This window comes from Notamacropus eugenii, chromosome 1, assembly GCF_028372415.1.
Source record: "Notamacropus eugenii isolate mMacEug1 chromosome 1, mMacEug1.pri_v2, whole genome shotgun sequence".
Taxonomy (NCBI): domain Eukaryota; kingdom Metazoa; phylum Chordata; class Mammalia; order Diprotodontia; family Macropodidae; genus Notamacropus; species Notamacropus eugenii.
The window spans coordinates 292066378-292094338 of NC_092872.1; the positions used below are offsets into that span (position 1 = coordinate 292066378).

Below are 27961 nucleotides of genomic sequence, written 5' to 3' on the forward strand. Positions count from 1 at the left end.
CTCTTCCTCCCACAGACAGACACACAGATGCCGTCACCAGAGAGACTGGGAGGGGAGGCAGGGGGATGACCCATTTTTCCTTTCCCAACATCCTCATCCTGGGCCCTCCAGGGGCCCAAAACTGATCCTTCTTTCCTTCCTACAAGAAGCCAAGGCACAGATGGGTGGCTCAACCACCTAGCCCAGCCCCCCAGAAGCAGCCACCTGTCCAAAGGAACCTGGCTTTGAAGCTAGCTGCTTCTAGCTGTCTCAGTGACCATGAGCAGGTCCCCAGCCTGGTAAAAGAGGAGGGGTCAGCTTCTAAGGCCTGACTGTGTCTATCCTCCTTTGACAGTTTCCCTCCTGTTCTATTCAGATCCCAAACGCTGATGAAGCACCTCAGAGGCTCCCATGGGTCCCTAGGATGCACAGCTGTGGTACTTGACGTCCTCCCCATCTCCTAGCCCTCTGTTCCCTAGCCTCTCTATGACTTTCTCCGGTTGCCCTCTCCCACAAGTCTTTCCCAGAGGACTCACCCTGTGTGTCCACAGTAGAATGGTCTGTGTTTGCAGGCTGAGCTGCTCGTGGGCCATCCTTCACCTGTCTGTGGGTTCCCAGTGCCCACCCTGAGGAGCATGTGCTGTATTGTGCATGTATGTGTTACCATTTACATGTGAGTTACTATATGAGAGTGGGACTGTATCTCAGGAACCCTGGGGACTGGTGGGGTTCACTCAGAGCAGCTTCTAGGAGAACCCTGGCCAGGTGGTCAGCAGAACTGGCAGCTCACTCCCCAGTGCCAAGGGCTGAAGCCACCAAGATAACAGCTCCCATCTCTAGAGTGCTTTAAAGGGGACTGCATTTGGTCCCCACAACCAACCCTAAATAACAGCCCCATTTTACAGTGGAGGAAATTGGGACCCAGAATGGTGGAGTGGAAAATGGGACCAGAGCAAAAAACTCACATATTGGATCTTCCTATAAGCCTGTGAAGTCGGTACTATTATAGTTCCCATTTTACAGAACAGGAAACTGAGGGAGACAGAGGCAAAGGGACTTGTCCAGATGGTCCATGCTTGAGCAGGATTTGAACTTGGGTCTTCCAGACTGCAGGCCCACCTCTAGCCAGTTCATTCTGTGCCAAGGACTTGCTGAATGTCAGAGAAGAACTGAGCACCCTGAGCCAGCAAGGGGATGGATAGCAGGGTCCCAGCAGACTCCTGGAGGGGTCTGAGCATCCACATACTAGGCAGACACAGAGGAGACACTGATGCTCACTTTTTTAATATTTCTAACATAAATACACACCCCACCCGGATCCCCACTGCCTGACACCCCACAGGAGCCCTCCCAAGGCTGCGCCAGGCTCTTCACTGCACTGGCAGGGCTGCCCTGGCCACAGGTACTGGGGCCACTGCCTTCTGGCTTCTCTCGGCCGACAAGCGCTCCAGCCTTTCCGTGTAGAAACCATTGAAGTCCAGCCTGTGGGGAAGGAAGGAGCAGGATATGATGCTCCCCAAGGAGATGTCGGTTCCTGTCTCTTCCCTGGGGCCCCATGGGTGTGACCCACGGGTCCCTGTGTCTGGCACCTGGAAATAGGGGAGACACCCCTCCCCCATCCTCCCCTCTGGTGCTGCTCTTAGGGTCTCCCCCCCATCTTGGAGGCAGGGCCATGGTATATAGTGAGAGTAGAAGAAATGCTTCATTTGCTTATGCTTACTTATTCAGAGATGGACATTTCAAACACCTGTCTCACATGAAGAAAAGGTAAATCAGAGTTGAAGACACTGAGGAAACCAAGGCAGGTCCTGGGACATGGGCTCCAGGGGGCAATTCCCCCACCCCCGCCTCAGTTTACCAACTTTATTTTGGGGTCAGAGATCTGGCCAGAAGCTGAGAAAGAGGCCAAGCCTTTGGACAGAGCCCCTCGTGGCTGAAAGTGACCAGGGAGGGAAGGCTGGGTGAGGGGAGAGGGCACATCCCAGGAGGAGGGCAGGATGGTTCAGTCAGCCACAGAGAAGGGTCAGCAGAGTCAGAAAACCCAGAAAGTATGAGGACCACAAGACAGATCAAAATGCAATCACCAAGAGCGAGCCTAGCTCCAGGGGGGAGACAGGAGAAGAGGGCTCCCTAGCTTCTTTGTAGGGGTGAGGGGTCTGTCTCTGGGGGGGCAGAGGGTCCACCTCTGGGGGAGTGTCTAGCTTTGTAGGAGTGGGGAGGTTCACCTCTAGGGGGGGCAGATTATCACACTTGGGGTAGAATTTTCTCAATGTGTTGATCGGTTTCCCATTTTTGTTTTTGTTCTGAGTACAGGATGACCCCCTGAGAGGGAGGGGAAGGAGGGATTAGGGGGACATTTAGATGTTTCCAAGAAAAGGCCCCAGCCTGGACGTGGGAGCACAAGACCAAAGTGGCCAGGCCCTGCCCCCAGGAGCAGGGGCTCAAAGGAAGGGATGGGGCAGAGGGCATGGGAGTGGGAGTGTGGTACCAGCCATGCCCACAGCGTGAAGACCTCTCCAATTCTGGGGAACAGGAGCTGCCTCAAGGTCTCTGGCACAGTGCCAGGCACACAGTTAATGCTTCATAAATGCACTCCTGTGGGGCCCCTCACCTGGAGATGACGCTGACCATGCTGTGCTCACAATCATTGGTGCTGAACACACTCAGTTTATCCAAGAGGTCAAGCAGATGGGTGGAGAAATTCTTATCAAATTTGTTGATGGTGCCTTCAAAACCCGAAGTCAGCTGAAGGGCATCCACGTGCTCTACCAGATACTGGAAAAGGGCAGGACAGGTGAGTGCCCTGCAGCTGGGTGCACCCATTTCACAGGTGAGCAAGCTGAGGCTGCTCTTGGAAGGCCTGTAGTGATAAGGGTCACCCTGGCCAGTCCCAGGCTCCCCCATGGGCCAACCCTAGGCAGGGGTGAGCCAGGAACCTGCCCCCACCTCCCGAGGTCCTCCCTGCAGGCAAAGCCAGGTATGGTGAGGGGACCCAGGGGGGTAGGTATACCAGTCCCCTCACCCCATTTTACAGAAGGACTTGGCAGCCACAGAGAGGAGGAGGTGAACAAGGGGCCCCCTTGAGGGTGCACAGGTATAAGACTAGAACCTAGGCCTTGTCTAGAAGTAGCAGGGTGGCTCAGCTGACCCAGCACTGGACCAGGAGTCAGGAGGATCCAAGTTCAAATCCAGCCTCAAATACTTCCTCACTGTAACCCTGGGCAAGTCACTTCACTGCTGCATGCCTCAGTTTCCCCAAATGTAAAATGGGGCTGATAACAGCACCCACCTTCCTTCCAGGGTAGTAAAGGCAAATGAGACACTAAAGCACTTAGCGCAGGGCCAGTGTGTGCACAGCTGGTGCTGAACACAAGCTTATTCCTTCCCTCTGGTCTCATCCAGCACTCTGAGTACAAGCCTTTGGACCCACTCTGGGTCCCTCAACCCTCTCCGGGTCCCTTGGCCCGCTCACCTTCGTGGCCAGCTTCCTCTTGAGTGCCTCCTCGGCACGCTCGGCCTCTGTGGGGGGACCCAGCATGGTGCCCGGCTCAGCGGGGGGACGACCCAGCTCGCTATCCAGTTTCATGCTCTGGGTGAACCTCTTCAGGAGCAAGAAGAGACAGCAGTGAAGGCTTGCCAAAGCCCCTCCCCCTCCATGGGTCCACCTCCCTCTGCACACACCCCTCCCCTGCTGACCTGCATGCAGTTTGTGAACATGACACACACAGACATCAGCTTGGAGAAGATCTTCAGTAGCTCTGGGTTGGTCAGCATGCAGTCCTTGAGACAGTTGTCCAAGAAGCTCGTGTGGTGGCTGAGGACATCATCAATGTTGGACGCCTGTGGGGGAGCATGCAGTCCTGTCTGCCATAGGGCCCAGGGCCTCCCCACCACCCACCATGCCCCCTACCCTGATGTCATCCACTAGCACAAGCCATGATGGCCCCGCCCACAGAAGGGGCCTGCCTGCCGCTCCCCTCTTTGTCCTTCACTGTCACTTACAGATTTGAGATTCCTCTCGAGGATGTGCCAGGTAGGCTCCATTACCTCAAACATCATGTAATATTGGATGTTTTGGACAAAGTTCAACATGCGCTGTCTCAGTGTGAAAGCGCCTGCAAACCTGAACAGAGAAAGTGGACAGGGATCTCACCGTGTGCAGACTAATGTGAGTGTATGTGGACACAGGTATGTGCACACAAGGTGGGAGCACACGGGAGTGCATGCACATGGGTGTATATATGCACATGAGTGTGTGCATGTGTGAGCACAGAAGTGTGCATGCACATAAGAGTGAGGAAACAAATGTGTGCACATGTAAGCGTGCCAGTACAAGTTTGTGAATGTACACACATGAGCGTGCACATAAGTGTATGTGGTACACAGGCATTTGCGACAAAAAAGTCAGCTTTTCTTTCTCCACTGCATCAATCTCCACAGAATAAACACTGTTGCCATCCCTGGGTTTGGAAGCGCTTTACAACATGGCACCTACTTTTGAGGGCTAGGATGATGCCCATTTCACAAATGAAGAAACTGAGGCAGGCAGAGATTAAATGCCTACTTTAGTGCCACATGGCTAGCGAGGGCAAGAGGAAGAGCACCACTCTTCCTGACTCCCAATCCAGAACCGTGCCCACCGGGGTGAATACCCAGGAGAATTCCCTGGGGGAGAACACCTGAACCTCAAAGAAGGCACTAAGTTCTGCTTTGGCTGGGGGCTCAGGCCATGGCCCTCACTGAAGAGCCACCCAAACGACCACCTCCCTCGGCCAACCAGAGACTGCAGCCCGGCCAGGACCAGCAGCATGTTCACCGAATCTCCCTGGGCTCTCGTGGGCAGAGGGGTAGGGGGTCCCAGGACCAGGACAGAGGAAGCCCTAAAAACAGAGTCCTTGGTCCCACCTTGCAGCCCCACCCTCACCCGCCTGTCACCCACCATTTGGCACAGGGCAAGGAAAGCTGCTTTGCCGTCTTGTTGCTGATCCAGACATTGCACAGCTGCCTCTCCACATGCTTGCAATAGAACATGTGCCGGAAGAGCATCTGGTAGCGGGTGAGTGCCTTCCTAGGATGGAGGTGGGAAGGACATTGTGACTCCTGAGGACAGGGCCTCCTGTGGTGCCAGCATGGGTGATCACATTAACTACACGATACCTGCATGCACACACATGCATCACATGTGTGCACTCACTACATGATGCATGCAATCACTACATGATACATGCATACACATTGTACATGCACACGCACCACATGATACTTGCACACACACATTTGTCACAGTCCACCTGTGTTGCCCTACACACGTGTGCTTGTGTGTAGACCTGCTGCAGCACCTCTGTACCCTGTGAATGCACACCTGCACATGTCTGCTGCACACCAGTCCCACAATATTTACATGCACGCACATCTGAGCCACACATACATGCATGTGCACAGGCCACACACACATGGGCACGCACACCAAGGCCTCATACCCACTCGTATACAAGTGCACGCATGTCAACATGTGCCACAAGATAGGCATGCCTCACACACCCATAGTCACCACACAAATAAATGTGTATTGCCTGTGACATACCTCCATGCACATAATACATCTGTGTTGCACACACATATGTATACACACACAGTGCACATGTGTGCTCCTGCCAGTCTCTCAGCCGGTCTGACCCCACTGCAGATTCCAGTGGGACAGCAGCCACTCTGAGTCTAGCCCTCAGGACTGGGTACCAATCAGCCCCTCGGAGGTCTTGCCTCAGGACAGATGAGCCCCTGGAGGCCGACTGGGGCCAGCTTCTAGGACCCATTCTTGACCTCCATGCTCTCTAACCCAGACTTTAATGTCCCACTGGTGCCCAGCCCCTCCACCTATACAGATGGCAGCCCTTGGGGTGCCTGGTCCTCACTGCTCACAACACAGTGGGGAAAAGCTGGCTCTGCATCAGGCCCCTCCCTGAGTACCTGTGCTAGACACTTGGGGAAACTGAGGGCAATGCTGCTGGCCTGGGGAGGGACGTTCTACCTGTTGATGATCAGTGAGAGCGGCCACTTGACGATGTAGTCAAAAGAAAAGGCTTCAAGGCCGCTCAGAGTGAGCTCTGTTGGGTCAGCATTAATGAGGGATTTTTCCTGTTTGGTTTCTATGGCGAGAACTCGCAAAAGCTGTGTGATGAGGTCATGGGGCATCAGGTCGATCTGTGAGAGGTCAAAACAATGTGGGTTACCCCTACTGCCACTCCTAGCAGAAGCCCCTCATTCAGAAGGGATGTGGCTCAGCCAGGAAGGGCTGGGGTGGGGCAGCCAGCACTGGGGAGCCCATGAGGATCGAACACAAGGCTGGCCTTGTCCTATGGGGTTCCACAGGGCATGGGGAAGTCACACAGAGGACAACTGAGTCCCTACAGGAGGGTGGTGAGAGGAGGGGGCTGTCCTCGCTGCACAACCCTATCCAGAGACGCTTTTCTTATGGCTAACCCCACGCCCACTTCCTGGCCATCTCGGATCCCTGCCACACTGACACAAGGCAGGACTAGAAGTGGGGAGCACATGGGAAGACTGGGAGAGCCAATGGGCTGGAACCTGTGGGAGCGCCATGATATGCCCTGCCACTCTCCCTCCCAACTCCTCCTCCCCACCCCCCGGCATGCGTGCCTCCTGAGGGGGGTCCACTGACCTTCAGGTCATCCTTGAAGGGGTCGGTGTTGGCCGTGCTCATCCTGAGGGCCAGTTCGAGCAGAGCTTCAAGCCGGGTGGGGATGATGTCATCTACTGGCTTCTTCAGCTCATCTTCCGTGAGGTCCATGAAATGCACAAAGAAGTCTCCCTGGTCCATGAGGAAATAGTGCTTGATGGACCTGTGGACCCCCCCCCAGGTGCCAACATCAGGTCAGAAGGCTGAACAAACACTGGGGCCTCCCCTGGCACCTCCCTCCCCAGCTTCCTGCACTGCTAGGCACCATGTGATGCCATCGGTGCAAACCTGGAACTGTTATTCTCAGAGAAAGCAACTTGGGGAGAATCGGAGGACTTCACCTCAAATGCGCCACAAGCTCCTTCTCTTCCATCAGGAAGTCCAGCAGCACTTTGCTCGCATAGTTGAAAGCCTTTTCAATTTGCTCCACATAGGCGCGCTCCTTCAGAGTGTACACAATCTCCTTGGCCACGGGGCAGGTCACATCATGGCCACACTCTCGGACCACGTTCAGGTACTTGCCTGGAAAGAGGAAGGAGGGCTGTCACAGAGCCATGCGCGTTGGTCTCTGAGCCTCAACCCTGACAGTGCTGAAGGTCCTTCCCGCCAGACCCTGCCTCTCCCCCCCGGGACTGTCCATCCACTGTCCTCAGGGTTCGCCACCCAGACTCTGCCAACAGCCTCCCACCTGGTCACTCCCTGCTGCCCGTTTCCATGCTGGTCAAAGGGACAGGGATGGGATGACCCTACCGCTGTCACAAAGGGAGGGGAGGAGAGTGTGGGTCATTCTGTGGCATCTGCTTTCTCCTTCACTAAAAGGAGCAGCAGTGGGAGGGAGTGAAAGTGGCCCAGGAGTCCTTTCCCCACTACGATCCTGGAAACACAGGGTTCTCTAGCCCAGTCTGCCTCCTCCCTGTCCCGAGCCTAGCATTCTCCTGCACTCATGGCCCCTGAAAGGCCATTTGCTCCCTTATGTAGGGACTTGGCAAGCTCAGCTCCTTTCCAGTCCACCTGGGCTATCGATCCTTCATATCAATCCTCCTCAGATTGAAGTTTGTCTGAGGCTTGACTTGTGCCTGCCACTAAGCTCAGATTACTGGAGGAGAGAGGGAGGCCCAAGATTCTGCCCTGCAGGGCCTCCTATAAACCCAATTTACTCATGAACCAAGACATCCCCTGCTGACATTACTGGGAGGACAACAACCAGCTCCCTCACACCTGCCCTCCCGCAAGAGCCTCCTCCCAGTGTGCCTCCCCAGTGCCTGGGCCTGGAGGACCATCCCACAATGACTTCCCTGCTGCCGGGCCAGCTTGGACCATGCTGACCCACCCACTGCCAATTCATGGCTAGTCCAGGCCTTCTCTACTTCTGAAGAGATGCCTATCCCCAGGGCCATCTGTCCTTGGCATCCATGACCAGGGGATGCCAGAGAACAGCAGGTGATCTGAAGCCGAGAGGGGACAGGGATGGACGACAGGGTCACAGAACTCTCTGTGCCAAGCAGGAAGTTTCCCCCACAGCCACCTCTGTCTTTTGATAAAGGAGTGAATGGAAGCGCTTGCCCAAGGTCCTTGGGGAATCTGTGGCAGAACCAGGTGCTGCCCCAGGCAGAGGGTCCAGGGTGACCCAAAATGCCCGGACTAGAGCCCTGCTGGCCACCACCCGGGTGGGACCAGGCTGACGAAAGGCTAGACTGAGGGCATCAGGTACACAGAGCTGGGAGCAGAGAGGATGGCAGCAGACGCAGGCCACCCACCCCGAACCGCACCTCCATCCCCAGGGTCAAACTGCTTCACTCACCTGTGCTCAGGATCTTGTCTGCCATTTTCTGGAGGAAAGAAGGGATCTGTGGCTGGACCACAGTGTACCGCTGGTCCCAGTATTTGTCATTGTAATCCTCCTGGATTTTCTCTTTCTGAAGTTCATGCTCTTCCACCATAAACTCACTGGCTCATTTGTTTAGGAAAAGGAATATGGAAGAACCGTGAATGATGGAGCCAGCAGCTACCCAGCCAGGGCCTTGGCCTCACCTCTGGACCTCGGCCCCACCCCCTTGGACCTTGGCCCCACCAGGTCAGCCACTGCCCTGTCCAGGCTAGTTCCAATTCTAATTCCACAGCTGTCCCCAGTCCTGTGGCTGTTCTCCCCAGTCGATGCACTTCCCTCAAGTGCACATTTTATTGCTGCTATCCTACCTCCCCCAACAAGATGTCAGCTCCTCAAGGCCAGGGACTGGCTCATTGTACTCTGTATCCCTAGGTGCTTAATAAATATTGGTTCAGAAGCAGCTAACTGGGGCCCTGCCTTAGCCACTAATGAGCCGAGTTCCTCAGGGGAGTCACTGGACTTGGCCCTGTCTCAGTTTCCAGGTCTGTCAAATGAACTTTCTTCACAGTGAGACCTGACCTTTGCCAGCCAGGACTACCACTGACCAACTGAGATGCTTAGGCCACAAAGTCTGTTTCCAAAAACCAAAAGGCACCAAAGGAAACTCCAAAGAGCATCTACAACTGTTCTCCATCATGTCTGCAAAACCATCTTCCTGCTCCTTGGTCAAGGAAACAATCACTGGCCGCATTTTCCCAGGCTCAGAATGAAGGTTAGAGCCAACCCAGCCCTGATAGATAAGGACACTGAGAAAGTGAGCAGCTGTCTTTTCATCACACCCACTGTCCCTGTCAGCACACCCAGAGCAAAGGCCCAAGTCACAAACTGTGTGACCACACAAGGGAGCTCCTCTCCCAGCTGACACTGTCACCCAGCTAGGACTAAGCCATCGAGGTCTTGGGGCAATCAGTCTATCAACAAGCATTGATTAAGCACTGACTGTATACTATGGCCTCTACAATGGAGACACAGCTGTTTAGGGTGGGAGGGAGGCCTTTCTGGGGAAGGTGGTGCCTGTGTGGAGTCTGGAAGGGAACCTGGGCTTCCTACAGGTAGAGGTGACAAGTTGAAGTGTGTTCCTGGCACTGGGGAAAGTCTATGCAAAGGCATAGTGACTGGAGATTGAGCATCATCTAGGAGAAGGCCACCAGTTTGGGTAGACAGGAGAATATGACTAAAGGACCCCAGTGGCAACATGGGCTCTTGGGGTTCACAGAGTCGGGGGAGGGGGAGCAAGGCTGACCTGTAGGGGTCATTGATGATTCCACGGTAGATCCACTTCTCCAAGATCTCAAAGTAGGGGACACTGGCTGCCTTGGTCAGATACAGACAGAGCTCCTGGGCCTGGCTGTCACCGGTGTAGCTGAAACTTCTGTCATGGAGAAGGCTCAGGGTTGCGCCCCCCAAACACTCACCTTTATCCACAGATGTAGCTGCAGGAAAGGAAGGAACCGTGACCAAAGGGGGAGCACCCACCTGCCCTTTCCCTTTCCCTTTGCACGTGCTCTGCCAGGTGCCAGAGCATGCCTCTGTCCTGTGGACACCTCTCCCCAGACACAAGGAGGGGACAGTATGACCCGGCCCCCTTGACAAGTAGAGGGAGAACTGGGCAGCTGCAATGCCACAAGAGGGCCTGGGACAGGGTTGGAGACAAGTCTCTGAGGAAGGGAAGGCTGTTCCCTGCCCCAGACACTTGCCAGGTTCCTAAGCCTTGAGATGCTGGGGCAGCTCTCCCTGGACCTAGGATGGTGCATCCACCCTTTTGGGCAGCAGGTGTGGTCCACCTCCCTGAGCCAGGGCTGTCACCTTACTGAGGACTCAAAGGCCATAGGGAGCTAAGCACAGCTCTTTCCTGTGAAGTGTCCAATAAGACCCAACACAAGCCCTGAAAGCATCATGAAACACAAGGCCAGTGATTGGAAAGGAAAAGAGACAAGAAACAACTGGTGACTGCTGGGGAGGGATGGAAAGTGATTGCAGACCCCACCTCCAACCTGACTATGGTCATGGAAGCCCTGGGTCAGAAGTGGAGTGCTGGAGGGTCAGTCTGAAGCCAGCAAGACCTCCAGCCCTGGGGGAAAGGGTGAGAGGATGTCTGTCCTGTCCCTACTCTCCAGCCTCTGGCTAGCCCTCACACAGGACATAGACCTAGCAGAGAGATTCCTTCTCATGATGAGATCATGAGCCTGGACCAAAGTCAAACAGAAGAGCCTTGAGGGAAGGCTCAGGCTCATCGTACCCCAACTTTCACAGGAGGACCCTAAAGCCTGGAGGGGGCTCAGGAGGTGCCCACTGTCCGCCATTTCACACCAATCACCATCTGAGGTGACATTCTATGGAGCTCTCCCAATCCACCCTCTATTTACCAGATTACCCTGGCACTCAGTCTCCTGGGAACCAGGTCCATGGTGCCTGGCACTGTCACATTGTGTTCACTTGCCTCCCAAAGAGCATGGTGGGCCCAAGGGACCATGGGAGACTCACCAAGAGAGGCCAGGATCTCCATGGTGCGCATAGTGGGCTGAATGTAGAACCACAATTTCTGCAAGGAGAGGAGGCCTTGTCTTTGCAGGTGTTCCAGCTGAGTGACCAGGATCATGTACTCCTTGACCAGGGTTCTCATGGCAGCTGCCAAGGCGTGATTGACCTGGCCGTACTCAAAGGAAGACTTCTCCTCTATGAACCTGCAAGGAGACCAGCATGGCTGATGCTTCTTGGGGAGGACAAGTAGGTCTGGGGCTTGAGTCCCCTCTCTGACCCTCCCTGGTTGACTCATGTGGGAAATGAGACCATCCCCTGGGCCTCAGGTGAAACCATGTGAGCAGGGAAAAGAGCCAAGGAGTAGAAATCAGTATGATTGCTTATGATTAATAAACATCAAAGAATAATGAGCCATGCCAACAAGAACTTTTTAAGTGGCTTCAGCCTGCTAGGTCCTCATGCTAAAGGGAGTCTGGGAAGGCTCTGGGGCAGGGACAGGAAGGATGATTTGGAGAGGAGCAGGAAGATCCAGGGAGGCCTGGCCTAACTCAGCTTCAGGATTGGGGTGACTATGAGATTCAGGAAGCCCAGAGCAGATGCTGGCAGAGGGCAAGAGATGAGAAATCCCTTCACACACATAATGGGCATTTTTGGGCAGAATGGAGGTCAGGGAGAGGATTCTGAGAAGATGGTGGAGGAAGTCATAAAATTCTAAACTCTCAAGATTTCTTCCACAGAAGAGATAAAATAGCATTTCAGGTTAACCTAGAGAGGTAAAAATAAATAAGAGAAGGGACAGAACAGGGTCCTCCCAGGACAATCAGAGACGATTTGAAGAAAAATCCCAGATGAGGTTTAGTCCCTGTGAAAAGGAAACCCCTCCAGGCTAGAGGTCGCCTAAACTACTAGCAGCAAGCTCTGGGGCTAGTGGGGTTGGGAAGCTGCTTCAAATTTTTACCCCCGGGATGCTGAGGGGTGTTGGATGTCTGAGTGGAAAGATCAAGGGAACCACTGCTGTGCTAAGGAGATGCTGAGGGAGACAAGAAGGAACCAGCACAGCCCAGTGAGCCCACAGAGGCAGTGGGGCAGGGACACCTCGGCTGTGGGCACTTACAGGAGAGTGAAGGTTTGGCTTTGGTCCCAGGCCAAAGGGGAGAACTGAAAGAGAATCTAGGCCAGAGGCTCCATCCTCCATAACCCAGGGCTAGAGGTGATCACAAAAAATAAGCTACTACAAATAAAAAAAAATGAACAGGCAAAGAAAGAATCCAGCCATGGAGAGTTACTATGGGAATAGAGAAGACTATATAGAGAATAAAGAAGCATTCGTCTTCAGAGAGTTTCGAAGCAAAGAAATCCTCTTCTACCTCCAAGAGTAATGTCAGATGGTCACCTGCCCAAAAAGAATTCATTGAAGAACTTTAAAAAGATTTTAAAAATCAAATAATAGAGATCGAGGGGAAAAAAATAACAATCCAAGAGAAACAAGATGATTATGAAAAGAAAGTCAACCAGTCAGAAAAGGAGATCCAGAATTTTAAGGAAGAAAACAACTCCTTGAGAATCAGGATGGAGACAGGGGAAGCCAGCGAAGTCATACGAGATCAAGAAATAATGAAACAAAATAGAAAAAAATAGAAGAGTGTGAAAGATCTCTTAAGAAAAACAAGGGACCTGGAAAATAGATTAAGAAGAGAAAACAATAATAATTCGGCTACCTGAAAACCACAAGTAAAAAAGAATCTTGATACGTTAATACACGAAATAATTGTCCTGAAGCATTAGAACAAGAGAGAGAAGTAGAAAGAGAAAAAAACCCCACTGATCAGCACTCGAAAGAGATCCTAGAGAAAAACCCACAGGACTTTCATAATCAAATTCCAAAACCCCCAGCTCAAATATAAAATATTACAAGCAACAAAAGAAAAACAATTTAAATCTGGCAGTGCCACAATTAAAGTCACAGAAGACCTAACAGTGCTGACAGTAAAAGATCACAAGTCTTGGAACACTGTATATTGAAGAGCAAAAGAGCAGGAACTTTGGCTGAAAATGTCATAGCCAGTAAAGCTAAGCATAATACTGAATGAAAAAAAAAATAGACATTTAATGAACTATCAGACTTTCAGGACTTTGTTAAAAAAAAAAAACCAAAAAAAACACCTGAACTTAATAGAAGATTTGACAGACAAGAGCCAAGAAAACACAAGGCACATGCCAAAGCCCAATTACAAGGGACTCAATAAGGACAGATGGTTTACCTTTTATGTATGGAAAATGTAAATGTCTAAGATTCTTATTAGTAATCAGGTAAGAAAGATTGGAGTAGACCTGAGTGTGATATGGTTTTAAAAAGGAAAACCATTCAGCTAAAAGAGTCATGATTTTATACAATGACAGAGGAATTAGAGGGGGGAGGGGGCTGGAAGTTCTAGAAGCCTCCTTTCAGCAGGAATGGGTTCAAGGGGGAACAACACATGTATATCTAGAAGAGTAGACAAGTCTTCTAAATTCAGAAAGAAATAAAACGCTGAGGGGATAGGAAGGGGAGAAAGGACACAGAAGGGATCTCTAGATGGGAAGGGGAGGGAATAGGTCAAAGGAGAGTACAAAAGAGCATTTAAATTTATGGGAATGGGAAGATAGGAGAGGGATCCTGGGGAGGGGCTAGGTTAAGTAATAGGAGGGCAAGGTAGAGGGTAGAAGTAAAATAGAGGAATAAGGAGGGAGAGGAAATAAGAGATACAAATACAAAAGCAAAGATCACAAGTAGGATTTGTTAGGGAAAGTACAGTATGTATGTATGTATGTGTGTATATATGTGTGTGCATGTGTGTGTATGTATGTGTGTATATGTGTATGTGTGTCTCTATATAAATATATCTGCACTTATAACCTTCTGGGGAGGAGGGGGAAAAGTGGGGAAAAAAGCCCAAAGTATGTTTTAGGCCCAGTTTTATGCCCAGCAAAAAACAAAGGAAAACTTACAAGGAAACAAAGAAGAGGGACAGCTCTCAACACAATGCGGAGGATTCACTATACAGAATCCTCTTTTACATTCTGCTGTGCACATGACACACCTGACATTTGCTTTCGTCATTTTTTCAGTTAAGTTTCAATATTTAGTTTTATGTGTCTTTTTCTTATTGTGTATTTGTTTTGTAAGTAAAAAAAAAGAAAGGATGGACAGAGAGAGGAAATGGCACAATGACCCCCAAGATCATTGGAAAGCCCAGCTGGCTCTGCTAAAGGGGGCCATTCTCAGGACAAACCAAACATAAAGAACGGGGGCAGCTCAACAGCTGGTGGCCTTGGGGGCATTCCTAGGTGTGATGAAGGAAGGAGGAGGAGAATGAACTTTATTGTCCTTGGAACAGAAACAAGGAATATGATACAAAGGGTTGCCAGGTAACTTGATGCTAGAGGACTCATGATGTGGACATGCAAAAAGTCTGCCCCGAGAAGGACTCACCTACAGAGACAACCAGACACAGCCAGACATACACACTGACATACACCCGGCATTAGCCATAGAGGATAACTGGGGAAGAAAACTGAATACTTTGGTAAGAGCCCCCTGCTCCAATTAATCACTGTCCACTGACTCTCAGTCAGGTCAATGACACAGAAACCAAGTGTCCACCCAGGAAGCCTCTCCCTCCAAGGAGGCCTCCCTAGAGCACAGGCAGATGAGCTGAGAGAAACCTCTGAGGTCCCTTCTGCCTCTTGGACAGGAGTCTGGTATAAGGCTTCTAAGCCACCTTTTGTGGGAGGCTGAGATAAGGTGGATGAAAACATTCTTGAAGTGAAGATGGCTGAGGAACGAGAAGGTGAGAGCATCTGAAAGGACATCCTTGTGAGGGATGGAGGGAGGAAAGCTGTGAACCAGGGGCTGCCCCCTGCAGATGGAAGGGCCCAGGATGGGGGCAGGAAGCACAAAGGAAGATGGAGAGAAAGGGAGGGTCTGTAAGGAAGGGTCCCAATGTAGGGGTGTGAGGTTGTCACATAGACCTTACCTGGTCACAGCTGAGTAGCTTGCAGCCACTGGGAGAATCCTGGTCACCAGCTCCTTGACGGACATGTCCAGATTAGGGTCCACAAGGAATGTGCGGCTTTGCCTGCTGATGAGGCCCTGAGCTGTGATGTAGCGCCCATCCACTCCAACCAGAACGTACAGTAGGTCTTCCACCACTGCGGATTCTTGAGAGGCTAAGGGCAAGCTTCCTTCAGAAAAAAGGGGAACAAAAGATCAGTCAGTTTCCAACTCCCAACCCTAAAAATCGAGTGATGCTGTTCATCATGTGTCATCTCAGCAACTTTCTCAGAGGTGGCTGAGCCCACAAGGAAGCTGAGGAGCCTGGAGTGAGCGGGTGCTGCTCTATGGTCTTGACTCCAAAGGACAATCACCCAGGGACCGTCCTTGGGAGCCCCACCTTCAATAAGGCCTGATCTGGCCATGGTCAGAACCCTAACAGGCACTTTGCCTCAAGGGGAGCGAAGAGGCTGCTTCCCCTTTCTTCCAGGGGACAGAGTGTCCAAAGATGGACTCAAGAAGCCTCTTCTCAAGGCCTTTCTAAAACACAGGTCACTGTAGGTGTATAACACTGCATCAGGATGACCCCCTTCACAGTCAGGATGGAAGTTTATGCACCTCTTTGGACTCTGCAAAGGGCTGCACAGGAGGGAGGATGGGCATCACGGACTCGGTGAAGAAGGGACTTGCTCATGCCTGCCCATGGCTAGTTAGGACTTGGGCCAGGCTGCTCAGTCCCTGGGGAGAGCAGCTGGGCCAAATCTGAGTGGAGAAGAGCTTCCCCCCACAGTGGGGAAAGAAAACAGAGCCTGTAAAATTGCACAGTTGAGAGCCTGGGGCCACTGTCAGAGTTTAGGTGGTGAATTCCCGAATTCAAGGAACACCGGCCTTCCCGTCTAAAAGGGGTTCCAGGAGGGGTCAAGGGTCACCCAGGACCCCCTTCCTTGGAGGGAATGTTCCTAGGAGTTCTCCCCCACCCCGTTGAGGAAGAAAACCAATCCTTTCTCTCCCTCCCTTCCATCACTATTGTCATTAACACTGACACAGCACCCACTAGGTGCCAGGCACTCTGATCTAAGCCCAAGCCTCTGTCTGCCTGACAGGGCAGTGCGGCTTCTCTGGGAGCACCCTAACTCTCCAAGTCCTGGCTTGAGTCCTCCCCCATCAATCAGTGCTTCCTTCAGGACCTTCCCAGTCAATGCCCAGGGAAGCCGGCCCCCCTGCCACCCCAGGTTCTCTCCCTCCTCCATTGTTCCTGATTCCTCAGGAGCACATACCAACAGGCACAGCAGAGTCTGAGCTGAGGCCCGAGCCAACCAAGAAATCCCCAATCAGGGTGGGTCTCTCATACACCCACGTGGGAAACACTGGCAGATGGTGGCCTGAATTTCTCTTGCTTTGTTTGTCCCGGAGCATCTTTCTTGTGAGTTCCTGTGACTGATAGGTTTTTTTTTTAAATAAGAAAAGAGTCAAGACATGCTTTTCATTTGTGAGACACCAAATCTATGGGTTAGCAACAACCACTCTAGGCCTAAGGTGGAACTGCACGGCAGGGGCCAAGTGGACAAGACCAGGACCCCAGGAAAAGTGAGGTTCTGGCAAAGGCAGGGGCCCTGCCTGGTGCCCACCCAAGGAAGCCACGGCAGGGGAGGAGCTGGAGAGGGCCTCCCTCTCCCCCACCTCCCCAGGCACCAGACCACCTTCTCATCCACTGATCCTGTGGGCTCCAGGCTGCAGCCACTCTTTCCCCCCAGCACCCCTCCCTGACCATCCCTGTCCACATTAACAGGACAGGGGGAGGTTCACCAAACTAAAATTGTTTTGGAGATGAGGATTGATTCCAGGCCTCAAGCAGGTCCCAGGACTATGGAGGTCCCAGAAAAGGTTTGATAAGAGATGGCTGGCCCCTGAAGTATGTGCGCTGCCACTGCACGCTCTGCACAATCACCATGATGTTTAGGAATGCCCCAGAGGCAACCCTGGTCCAGTCCCCTGGAGCCTGGCCCCCATCAGAGCATCCAAGCAGTCTCAGACCTGGTCCTTCCTGCCCACCCCAGCCTTTTCTCTCTCTGGTCCCAGTACCCCTCAACAGCAGGCTCCCCAGCTGGGGAGTGGTGGTTCTGCATAGTTCCTCTCCCAGGGACTTTATCGGCTCAGGCCTCTCTCCCCTGATTCAGCTGACCCTACCCAGCCTCTCTCATCAGGGCCTCATGCCTCTCACCCCAGTGAGAGCCTCCTCATTGCTCGACCTACCTCCAGCCTCTCCTCTTTAGGGTCCAGTATTCTCAAGGGCAGGCCTGGCCCTGACTCCTCCACTCTGTCAAGTCCCAGGGCCCCTCATTACCTCCAGAATGAAATAGGCCCCTCAATTTAGCTTTCAAGGCCTTACCCAGGTTGAAGGAAACCTGTCTTTCCAACCCCACTGGCCAGCTGCACTGGTCTTTTGTGTTCTTAACCCAGCACCATCCATCTCCTGTCCCCAAGCCTTTGCATTGGCTGTCCCTCATGCCTGGCACGCTGTCTCTCCTCATTTCTGCCTCAGAGTCCCTCTCTTCCTTTAAGATGCAGCGCTCCCCAAATGACCCTGAAGGTACTAACTCTGACATGGAAGTGGCCTGTGCTGTCCTGTCAGAACAGCATTTCTACAAAGCAGGGATGGTTCCCTTTTTCAGTGCCCACATGTGCTTGGAGAAATGCTTTCAATGGTTAAAATGTAGCAAAAGCACGTTTCAACAGCATTTTCCAAAAGGGATTTCATCTGGTTCTTCCAACTCCCTGGGGAAGGGCTGCCCTTCAGCCTGCTTTACTGACAGACACACAGCTGGTACACGTCTGGGAGTCCAGCCACCAGCCCTGAGCCCTATCTGCCCCTGTCGGGTGTACAACCCCATATAAGTCCTAACTCAAACCCTGATTCAGGGACTGGGGACCTGCAGAGGACAGCCTGGGCTCCAGAGGAAGACAGATAGAGCTACAGACCTGTTGCAAATTGGGGCCAGTGGCCACACTGCCCAGCTGCTTCCGGAGCTCCTCCAGCTCCTGCATGGAGATCTTGGATGTAGTCGAAGGGATGCTAAAGTTGGTGCTGCTGCTCATGGCTGCACTAGCAGCCAGCTCGGCCCTGTCTTTGGCATTCTGCTGCAGATACTGAAGAGTCTGAAACATGGGACCACAACCATTTCATTAGACCAAAAGATAAAAGCAGATTAACCCTAATGTCTGACTGGGCTACCGCCTATAGGAAAAGGAGTTGGCCAGGAAGGCCAGGGTTCTGAGCCACTTTGTCCCTGACCATCTGGTGAGACAAGTCTGCACTATCCCATGAGTAAGACAATCTCCTGCATTGATCTTACCAGAAATTTTGGGTTAGAGTTGGACTTATCCCTTCCACCTAGTATCTATTAATATCCAAGGGGTGAAACACAACAGTAGTTACTATGAGGAAGGACCTGAAGTCTTTGTGGCCCCCCTACCCAGCACAGCGGGAAAGCTCCTCCCATGCCTGCCCCACCAAGAAGCCTTGGGAACAGCAGGCACCTCAGTGTGTCAGCTTGGACAGGGAACTCAGCTCCACAGTAAAGTTCATATGGGCAGCCCTGGTAGAGAAATCCCAGGGTGACCTCTGAGGCTCATGGAGGGCTAGAACTTGCCCAGGATTAGAAAATCCCCACATCTCACTGATGGGATTTGAATCCAGGCCTTCTACTGCACCCCGCCCCCCACCCCTCCCCACCCATGTCTTTCTGCTCTGCATAACATCCTCCGTGTGTTCATCCTTCAATGCCGAAGAAGACCTTGCCATCAGAGAAATAATGATATGACTTGCACTTGACTTTGTTTAGAGTGAGGGAGGGCTGTGTTGGTCACCAGCCTCACTTCTCCTCCAGAGCCATCTGAATCCAGTGACCAGATATTCATCAGGATGACTGGAGATGACCCAGATGAGGCAACTGGGGTTAAGTGACTTGCCTAAGGTCACACAGCTAGTGAGAGTCAAGTGTCTGAGGTGAGATTTGAACTTGGGTCCTCCTGACTTCTGCACTGGTGCTCTATCCACTGCATCACCTAGATGCCCATAACTTCCTCTACCTCTGCCACAAAGGTACAGCTCAACTCTCCTCAACAAGGGGCTTTGTACCATGCATTACCTCTCTATCTTCCGTGAGCTTTGCCAAGAGGTATACCAGAGGGTCAAGATTTCGCGCATTCTTGGATTTCAGCTCATCATACTTTTTCAGAAAATCTTCAGGAGTTCGGGAAAATTCCGCTATTTTAACCTAAGGAGCACAGCAAACATTAGCATATTGCCTCAAGACGAGGCAAAGAGAACCAACTGTAGAGGTCAATTGAACACCTAAGGGTCTCGAGCAAAAGTCAAATGAAGGAATGGCCTCCCACCCCCACCTGCAGGGCTGCTCCTCCATCCACCTTTGGGTGAGGCACCCTTCACCCCTGCACCCATTCCAAACTAGCAGAGGTAGACAATTGTCTAATATTCACTAAAACACAAGCTTACAAAACATGGAGCTGGAGGGAAGAACAAGGTTAGGGTTGGAGGTAAGGAAGAGCCAGAAGTAGTAAATGGTGCTGCAGGATTGTCAGGACAGAGTATGAATAAAAACCTGTGTTTTGGGAATTCAGGAAAAATTAATTTGGGGCTACTTGAGGTCAGTACCGAAGATGACATCAGGGGATCTGCTGGAGAAGAGTTGATGCTTGTGATGACACATCCTAGAATGCTAACATTGGCTTTAAAAAGATTTTAGGGCTGAAACGGCCCCTTTCATTTCTCTGGTCTTGGGAAATCCCAGGGGAGCAAATTCCCTTCACTGCAGCAGGCTAGCACTACCACTTTCTCTGTAACTTCCTGCCTGGAACCCATCCCGGGACACAAAGCCAGTGTGTGATCAGAGGAGGACCTTGAACCTAGGGCTTCCTGGTCCTGCCCCAAAAGGCCTCTCTTCAGAAGGCCTGAATGTATTCAGTTCTCAGCAGTCAGTCCATAAACATTTACAAAGCGCCCACTCATACTGGGCTTTATGTGCAGTGCTAGGTCAAACAAGACAGAAGGCAGGCCTTGCCCTGGAGGGGCTTCTTCTGCTCTGAGGGAGCTGAAGGCCAGAAAGGTGTCCAGGTCCTGACTGGGAGTTCTGGGGGCTCACTTTGGCGCTGTGTGCAGAAACAGTTGTGGTGACGTAGGGTGTCCGATTCTTCTGCAGCAAGTCGATGTAGACCTCGGCGCCATCCCCTCCATGGACACGCAACAAACTCAGCAGCTCATTCACATCGTGGTGAATCCGGAATTCACTCATGTTTCTGGGGCTGGGTCACAAACATCACAAAGTGTTCACCTGAGGGCAAAGCAAAGCATTTCTCTAAAAATGGAGGACCAGCTAAGTAGTTGGAGGGGGGGGGGGGGGGGAGAGAGGGAGACAGGGATGCTATCCAAGCCCTTCTCTTGTCTCCAGGGGATGAAATAAGAGTCTCTCAAGGAGAAACAAACCTAATGGAAAACCTGCATCAAGAGCACGCAGGAGTGGACCAAGAATTGGGATGATGCTCCTTTGTCTCCTTTGATGTCTGCTCTATTCAACTACCTTTTTGAACAGCAACAGCCAGATTAAAAGAATGGTAAAAAAAAAAAAAAAACCGAATGGGTCTTGGAAGGAAGGCAAGGAATAAGCATTTATTGAGTGCTCCACTGGGCTATTATCTCATTGGATCTAGGTGCTGTTACCACTCCCACTTTACAGCTGAGGAAATGGAGGCAAGCAGCAGTGAAGTGACTTGCTCAGGGTCACCTAGCTAGGAGGGGTCTGAGGTAGGATTTGAATTCAAACCTTTCTTACTCCAGGGTTCTCACTTTGAGCACTGTGGCGGGTTTGAAGAGTAAACCATCAATTTGCTAACATCTGTGAAGTACCTACTATGTGCTGAGTGCCAGAGATTCAAAGAAAAGGAAACAACATGGAGCTCCCAATCTGAAGAGACAACACACCAAGAACTTTGTGGAAGCAGGGAGGAGGGCTTCCCACAGCTGTGAGCATTCTAGACTGGGGGGCAGCCAGAAAAAGGTCAGAGAGGCAGGAGGGGCCAAACACAGCCTGCTGTATTTGTGCCTGAAGATGTCTGAGTTGGAGGTGTGGGGGAGAAAGAGTCACTTTGGACTTCTGAAATGGTTCAGGAGCAAGGTGATGAGGAGGTGGGAGTGGGGTGTGGCAGGATCAGACAAAAGGGGTCACAAAGGCAGAGCCACAAGGCTTCAGGCCTAGGAAGAGGGAAAGAGGATAAGTCTGAGTGACAGCCTGTGGGGCAAACCCCACAAATAAGCCAAAGCCTTCAGATGTGCCTCTGTCAAAAGAGGCCCTCTCATCAGCTAACTGCATGAGGATATCTGAGGATATTCCTCAAATACCCTGGCCCCCCACTGTGGGGAAGGTGAAGACAGAGAGATGAGGACACAGAGCAATTCGGAACTGGATGCATAAAGAGAGCAAACAGAAAACATTCAGGGAGTTGTGAAATGGTTGGGAGAAGAAACTCAGGACCTCCCTGTGGGTTTGCCTGGAGGCTGGAAGAGGCCTGGGGTGAGCTCTCAGGAGCTCCCCATCCCTAGGTCTGAGAGGTTCATGCGGACTCCTCGAGGAGAGGCCAGACCCACAGCCAGAGAGCAGCACTCCCTTTTAAGTGAGACTTTTACTGGCACATTCACAGTGGGCCCTCCCTATTGACAAAGACACATTGAGATGGTCAGTGCCTATCAGGCTGCTCCCATCTGAGGCCCCAATTCCTGCAAAGGAGTCAGGGCTTTTCCTTGCGGAAAAGTTTACTCTGGGGGCCTCTAACCCCAGCTTCTCCCTGTTTCCTGGTGGCTGTTCTTGCCAACAACTTTGGGACTCTGAGGGATCTGAGTGGACCCCAAGCCCCCAGGAATCCACAGGGGTTAGGACTAACTCATGCTGGGGAAGGAAGGAGGAGGAAGAGGAGGAGAATGATGGGGGGTGGGGGAGGCTGTTGAGGGTACTGGGAGGAGGTGGAAGGAGAAGGAGAAAGAGGGGCGGGAGCTGTCCAGGGTCCTGGGAAGAGGAAGGAGGGGAGGAAAGAGGAGCAGGAGCTGTCCGGGGTCCTAGAGGAAGAGGAAGGGAGGCAGAGAGGAGGGGGAGGGGCGCAGGAGGCGCTGTTCGGGCTGCAGTCTGCGGGGAGGAGGATGGGTCCGGTGGGGGGGCAGGAGGGGGAGGGGAGCTCTATCTGGGGGCGGGAGGGGAAAGAGAGCTCGCAGCGCGGGAGGGGAAGGGGGCCCTCCTGGTCCCGCCAGCCCGTTCAGTCCCAGGCACGGATGAGAACCGGAAGTTGTTTGGCTCGTACGTACGCGCTGGGGGGCCCTGGGGGCGCTGCAGCAGGAACGGGGAGAAGGAGCTCCGACCCTGATCGCCCCTTGGCAGACTCCTCTCCTTCCTTACTCACCCTGGATCCCGTTACTGTCCGGTCCCTGCCGACTCCCGCCTCGGCTCAGACATGACCCGGAAGTAGTTCCTGAGCAGGAAGTGACGCCACGAGTCTTTTCCCTCCAGCTTCCAGGCTCTGGCTGGGCGGTGGGGGGGTGCTGAGGAGAGGGAAATGGAGCTGGCCCCCCTGGCATCCCTCCCCTCTCCATGGCTGCTGGCTTGCCTGGGTCTAGGCTCAGCCAGGGGGACCCATTCTGCTGCCCGCCCCCCGCAGCTGCATGTGCTTTGCCACCTGCCACGGGGGTGACCCCAGCCTGTGCCAGGACACCTGCTGCTCGAGGTCACGTGGGTTCTGGGCGGGACCTAGAATGAGAGCTAGGCTGAGGGGCGGGCTATGGGGCGGGGCCTGGGGCGATACGTAGGCAGAGGGGTGGAGCCTTGGAGGAGACCGAGGGAGGGGTAGGTCTTGGGGGGAGACCGAGGCGGAGAGGTGGGGTCTGCGGTGAAAGACAGGCTGAGAGGCGGGGCTTGCGGCCAGACTGCGGTGGGGAGGCGGGGTCTGCGGCCAAAGCGAGGCAGAGAGGCGGGGTCTGCAGGGGGTGGGGAGGGTGTGGGAGGTAAGAAAAAGGTTCGTCGTAGAAAAAGGTTCGTCATCGTCGCGGTGATCGGGGCTCGGTCCATATCTCTGGTCGTGCCCTCCTCGGCCCTCTGCTCTCCAGGATGGGGACCCTACGAGACACCCTCAGCACCCGAAGGTGCTGTAGCCGCCCTTCCCCGGGATAGGGAAGCCGCAACCGACGGAAGAGCCCGGCCAGCGGAACCGGGCTCTGGCGTCGGCTGCGGAGCGGGTCCGCCGAGGGTCCTCTGGAGCCGATGGGCGGTGGATGGGCGGCCGATGAGCCGATGGGCCGGCAAGCGGGCGACCCCTCGAAGGGTCCTAGCGAGCCGCTTTTTCCCCGCAGGGTGCCCGCCTACTGCTGCCACATCGGGGGCTGCGATCGGGTGTTCGACTCCCTGCCGGGCTACGTGCGTCACTACCAGACGCTGCACCAGAATGCGTGCTCCTTCTGCCGCCGCTCGTTCCCCTCGGACCAGCTGCTGGACATCCACCTCCTGGAGCGCCATGGCACCGTGCCGTCTTCGCCCACTCGGGCTGCGGCCGCGCGCGAGCGCCGCCCCATCCCCTTCTACTACCAGTGCCCGGTGTGGGGCTGCACCGACAAGTTCATGAGTCCCGAGGAGCAGACGGACCATCTGATCCGCGTCCACCACTACCCGGCCCATCTCTGGTTTGATTCTCCTCAGGACAACCAGAGGTAGAGGGGAAGGGCGGGGGCGAGCTATCATTATTGGGGGGAGAGCGAAAGACAAGAGGGATGGGTAGGCAGGGGGCCGGAGAAAGTGGGAAGGGAGGGGCGGGCGGGGGTGCGGGCTTTGCAGAGCACGGGAGGGGAGGGAGACGGTCTATCATTATGGGCGAGGAATGGGAATGTGGGAATGGGGGTGAGTGGAGAGCGGGGAGAGGCGGGAGGTGGTCGATCATTACGGGCAATGGATGCGGACGGGGGTGGGTGGAGAACGGCTAGAGGAGGGAGGTGGTCCATCATTATGGGCGATGAATGGAGCTGGGGATGGTGGGAGAGCGGAGAGCGGAGAGAGGAGGGAGATGGTTGATCACTATGGGGAATGGATGGGGATGGGGGTGGAGGCAGAGCGGGGAGAGGAGGGAGATGGTCGATCATTATTGGGGATGGATGAGGATAGGGGTGGGGGCAGAGATGGGAGAGAAGGGAGGTGGTCGATCATCATGGGGGATGGAGAGAGCGAGAAGAGGAGGAGGGAGGCAGATCATTATGGGGGATAAATGGTAGTGGGGGGGGGGAAGCGAGGAGGGGAGGGGGAAGGGGCGGAGGCCGGGGAGAGCGAGGGGGGGCGGGGGAGAGTGGAGCAGAGGGGAGGGGGAGGGAGAAGGATGGAGGTGGGGGCGGGGCCAAGCATCGCTGGAGAGGGATGGGGTGGGGGCGGGGAGGGGCGGTGGACATCCGGGCCTGAGCATCTACCAGAGGACGCCAGAGGGGCGTCATCGGTGAAGGGGGGGCTGCAGGGCTCTCACGCCCCAGTCATTCTCCTCTGCAGTTCCGGCCAGCAGGGCTCTGCATCCTCTGCATCGGCCTCTGTGGGGTCCGCCTCCGAGGCTTGTGCTAAGGAATCGGCCTCTGCGTCCCTGGCCTGTGCATCGGCTTCTGTAGCCTCGGCTGCCCAGGGCTCTGGGCATGGAGGAGTTCTCGGAGGGGATGACGCCCAGGACCCGGAGGAGGCCATGGAGGAGACTGTGGAGGATCCTGAGGAGGAAGAGGAGCCCGTGGACGACGTTGAAGACGACGCCGACGATGAGGAGCCCATGGGGGAGGATATGGGGGAGGACGAGGAGGACGAAGATCCTCCTGAGTCCGAGGCAGGCAGTGACCCCGAGCCTTCTGAGGATGACATCTCCAGCCTCAGGTCAGGAGACGAGGACGTTGGCCCTTTCTCTGCCCCCTCCTGCCCCTCCGTGTGTGTGTCTCTCTCTTTCCGTCAGTCTCACTCACACTATCTCCACCCAACGAGCACATTCAGCACGTAGGCTGCGGACCCCGACCCCAGTGAGCAGAGCCTGCCTTCCCCTCCCATTGGGAGGCAGTGCAATGCCTAGCTGGGGAAAGAGAGGGAGCAATACCTGACTGACTTATCAGGCCAGCCAACGCTTCACGATTCACTGTGGTGTTTGGGACCTGGCAAGAAGCCTTCTCAAATCACCGTTAAACACACACAAAACATACATCCTATTGAAATACACTCAGCAAAAAAGGTTAAACATTATAGCACACACACCCCAGGAATGAGGAAGGGCCACTGGGGGCTCCAAGGGATAGAACTTGGGAGGCAGCTTCTTCTGACCCTTCCACAAACTCTGCAGCCCATTTGTCCTCCAGAACTACTCGGAGGAGCTCACTCTTCTAGAGACTCAGAAGGTGGGAGTAGGGAACAGCTCAGTCAGGTGTGTGTTTGCATGGGAGCCAGGAGAAACTGGAGGGTTGGGGGCTTCAGTCCTGTGGACTTCAGGGTGAATAATTAATCAACAATCACCGAAGCATCTACAGAGCCCTTGAAGGCTGGCCAAGCTCCTTACATACATTCTCAATAGATCCTTAAACAACACTAAGAGGGAGGTGCAGTTATTATCCTCATTTTACTGAAAATAAAGGCAAACTGAGGCAGACAGAGAAGTGACTTGCCTGAGCTCACACAGCTAGTAAGAATCTGAGACATGATTCCCGACCCATGCTGAACCTCTCAAGGCTAACACTTTCTGGGTGAACTGGGAACCCCAGGATCTGAGCCAGGGCTACACTTGAATTTCAGCAAAGCATTTTCCAGTCTTCCTCATGCATCCTTGTGGAATGGGTCCTACCTGAGACTCTTCCTAACTCCCTCAACCTCTGGGTTCCTGTTGTTTCCCCTGCTTGGGGGCTGGCTCATTAACAGCAGGGCACTGAAGAGAGTGATGAGCCTGGAGTCTGGGAGACAGAAACTCACTGTCCAGTTAAGTTCTGTGTGAGCCCAAGAGGAAGCTCCTGTACCTGTCGGGAGGTCTCTAGTGGGGTGGCCCAGGTATCTGTTCCTGGCCTGATGCCATTTGACAACTCTGCTACTGATTTGAATGGTGGTAGGATGATCCCCAGTGACCTTGACATGCCACAGGGATAGCTGATGTCCATTAGGGACAGAGTTCAAGGACTTCTCACTGGGCGAAGTAAGGGCAGAATTTGGGGAAGCAAAGGGAAGGATGGGAGATGCTGATAGGATTTTCAAGCATAGGATGGTGAAGATGACCCGATTTGGGGAAAGGGTGACCCAGGGGAGGCTGGAAACCAGGAGCTCCCTGCTTATAAGGGTCAAGAGGAGGAGGAAGGGAAAAAGGGAGATGACTAGTTCTGGGGAAATGGGGGTGGTGGCTCAGCTAGGGGACCTGCTGGAAGAGACTGTCATCTTAGGGGATGAAGAAAAGCTTGGATCCCTCCTGAAGAGAGTATCTAGGGGTTGAAAGGGAGGAGCGGGACAATGTCTCAGAGGAAGGGGAGTTGGAAGCTGAGAGGGTTTGGGGAGCTACGGAGGCAGCAGACGCATCCCCCAAGAGCAGATGGTGAAAAAGTGCTCGAAGCCCCTCCCCAAGCCTGCTTCTGGGCATCAGGTCCCTCTACAGCCCAGCCCTTGGCCTCTCCACCATTTGTGGTGGTGGGGCCCAGGACCTCAGCAAGCCCCCAGTAAAGCCAGAGTAGAGGGGCTCACCTGGAGTATGCTTTCCATTCCAGAGGCCCTACAATTGCTTTTGGCCCCGGGGCAGCTGGAGGATTCGATGATAGCGCAGAGGAGAGTAATGAAGATCACTGAGCACCTACAGAGTCGGGCTGCTCCCTGGGGTCATGAAGCAGGACCCCTTCCCTCCCCCACCCCCACCCCCCCAGAAGCATGTTTTCTGGGCTTTAGAGCAGCCCCTGAGGTGCACCACCACACAGCGATCGGCCTGGGGGCGCTGCTTCCTTGGTGAGCCCCTGCTCAAATCAGGGGCCAGCCAAGCACCTCTTGGACCAGGCTGAGTCCAACCCAGGCCTTTTCCCCTCTCCCTCCTTGCTCACTCCTCCTGCTGGAGGACCCCTCGTCTGTCTTTGTGTTTGTCTTGTTGTCTGTGAAGCACAGGCCCCTGGTGTGCTCGCCAGGAATCCCAGAAGGACACTCAAGACTGTTGGCCCATGCAGCCATGACTGCTCTGGACCATCTTGAGGTATCTTCTAGGGTCTGCCCCCTACCCTGTGAACCTAAATAAAGTCTGTAAGCAACCCCACCATGGCTGGGCTCCATTTGTACAAGACCATGTCTTACGGGGAGGCTCTTTCCCTGCTTCACACTTTCCATCCTGCTTCCTTGTCCCTGAAAACCTACTCACTCCCTGTTACAGCAAACTGCCCCAGTCCCAGTGCCTGGTGAACTCAGCCCTCATCCTGTGTCTTCTCATCCCTTCTCCAAACCATCCTTCCTGAAGCTCTCAATAATGCCTGTGGCACCTTCCCCAACTGGCCCCACCCAACTCTCGGCTTATTGCCCATGATTGAATCCAGGGTTTGGTTCTGGGCCCCCCTGTCCTAGACCCAAGCCTGTCAGATGCCATTTTCCTTCATTTTACATGATTCTAAATCCAGATAGAGAAATGTCCACATTGACTTAGCCCTCCCATATCCCTTCCATGGGTCTCTTTAACCCCAAGACAACTTAAAGAAACTGTAGAAACCTTGAGAAAGAAAAAAGTCAAGGAGTATTTGTTAAGCATTTAGTCTGGGCCAATCCTGCGCTAAACTGGGAATACAGAAAGGAGCTCACATTCTAAGGGAGAAAACCCACAA

At 53.6% G+C, this 27961-nt stretch overlaps 2 protein-coding genes across 4 annotated transcripts; one reads left to right on the forward strand and one right to left on the reverse strand.

Moving 5' to 3' along the window:
- Positions 1 to 1242: 1242 nt before the first annotated feature.
- TUBGCP2 (tubulin gamma complex component 2) lies at positions 1243 to 22659 on the reverse strand. 2 transcript variants are annotated; one of them, XM_072629147.1, is made up of 18 exons: positions 22543 to 22659; positions 20241 to 20429; positions 19227 to 19355; positions 18058 to 18234; positions 16356 to 16515; positions 15062 to 15269; positions 11049 to 11248; positions 9808 to 9997; positions 8478 to 8623; positions 7018 to 7198; positions 6659 to 6839; positions 6008 to 6180; positions 4919 to 5047; positions 3982 to 4102; positions 3676 to 3819; positions 3452 to 3580; positions 2591 to 2754; positions 1243 to 1461 (listed from the first exon to the last, which is right to left on the reverse strand). In XM_072629147.1, exons 2-18 carry the CDS (start codon positions 20388 to 20390, stop codon positions 1350 to 1352), a joined length of 2694 nt encoding a protein of 897 aa, XP_072485248.1. In that variant the 5' UTR covers positions 20391 to 20429; positions 22543 to 22659; the 3' UTR covers positions 1243 to 1349. The 2 variants fall into 2 exon arrangements, with proteins under 2 accessions (XP_072485248.1, XP_072485249.1); XM_072629148.1 differs by having other exon boundaries at positions 22448 to 22558.
- ZNF511 (zinc finger protein 511) lies at positions 22635 to 27405 on the forward strand. 2 transcript variants are annotated; one of them, XM_072629149.1, is made up of 4 exons: positions 22635 to 22863; positions 23486 to 23839; positions 24660 to 25025; positions 26876 to 27405. In XM_072629149.1, the coding sequence occupies exons 1-4, from the start codon at positions 22802 to 22804 to the stop codon at positions 26952 to 26954; spliced, it is 861 nt and encodes a 286-aa protein (XP_072485250.1). In that variant the 5' UTR covers positions 22635 to 22801; the 3' UTR covers positions 26955 to 27405. The 2 variants fall into 2 exon arrangements, with proteins under 2 accessions (XP_072485250.1, XP_072485251.1); XM_072629150.1 differs by having other exon boundaries at positions 22637 to 23278.
- The last annotated feature ends 556 nt before the right edge of the window (positions 27406 to 27961 follow it).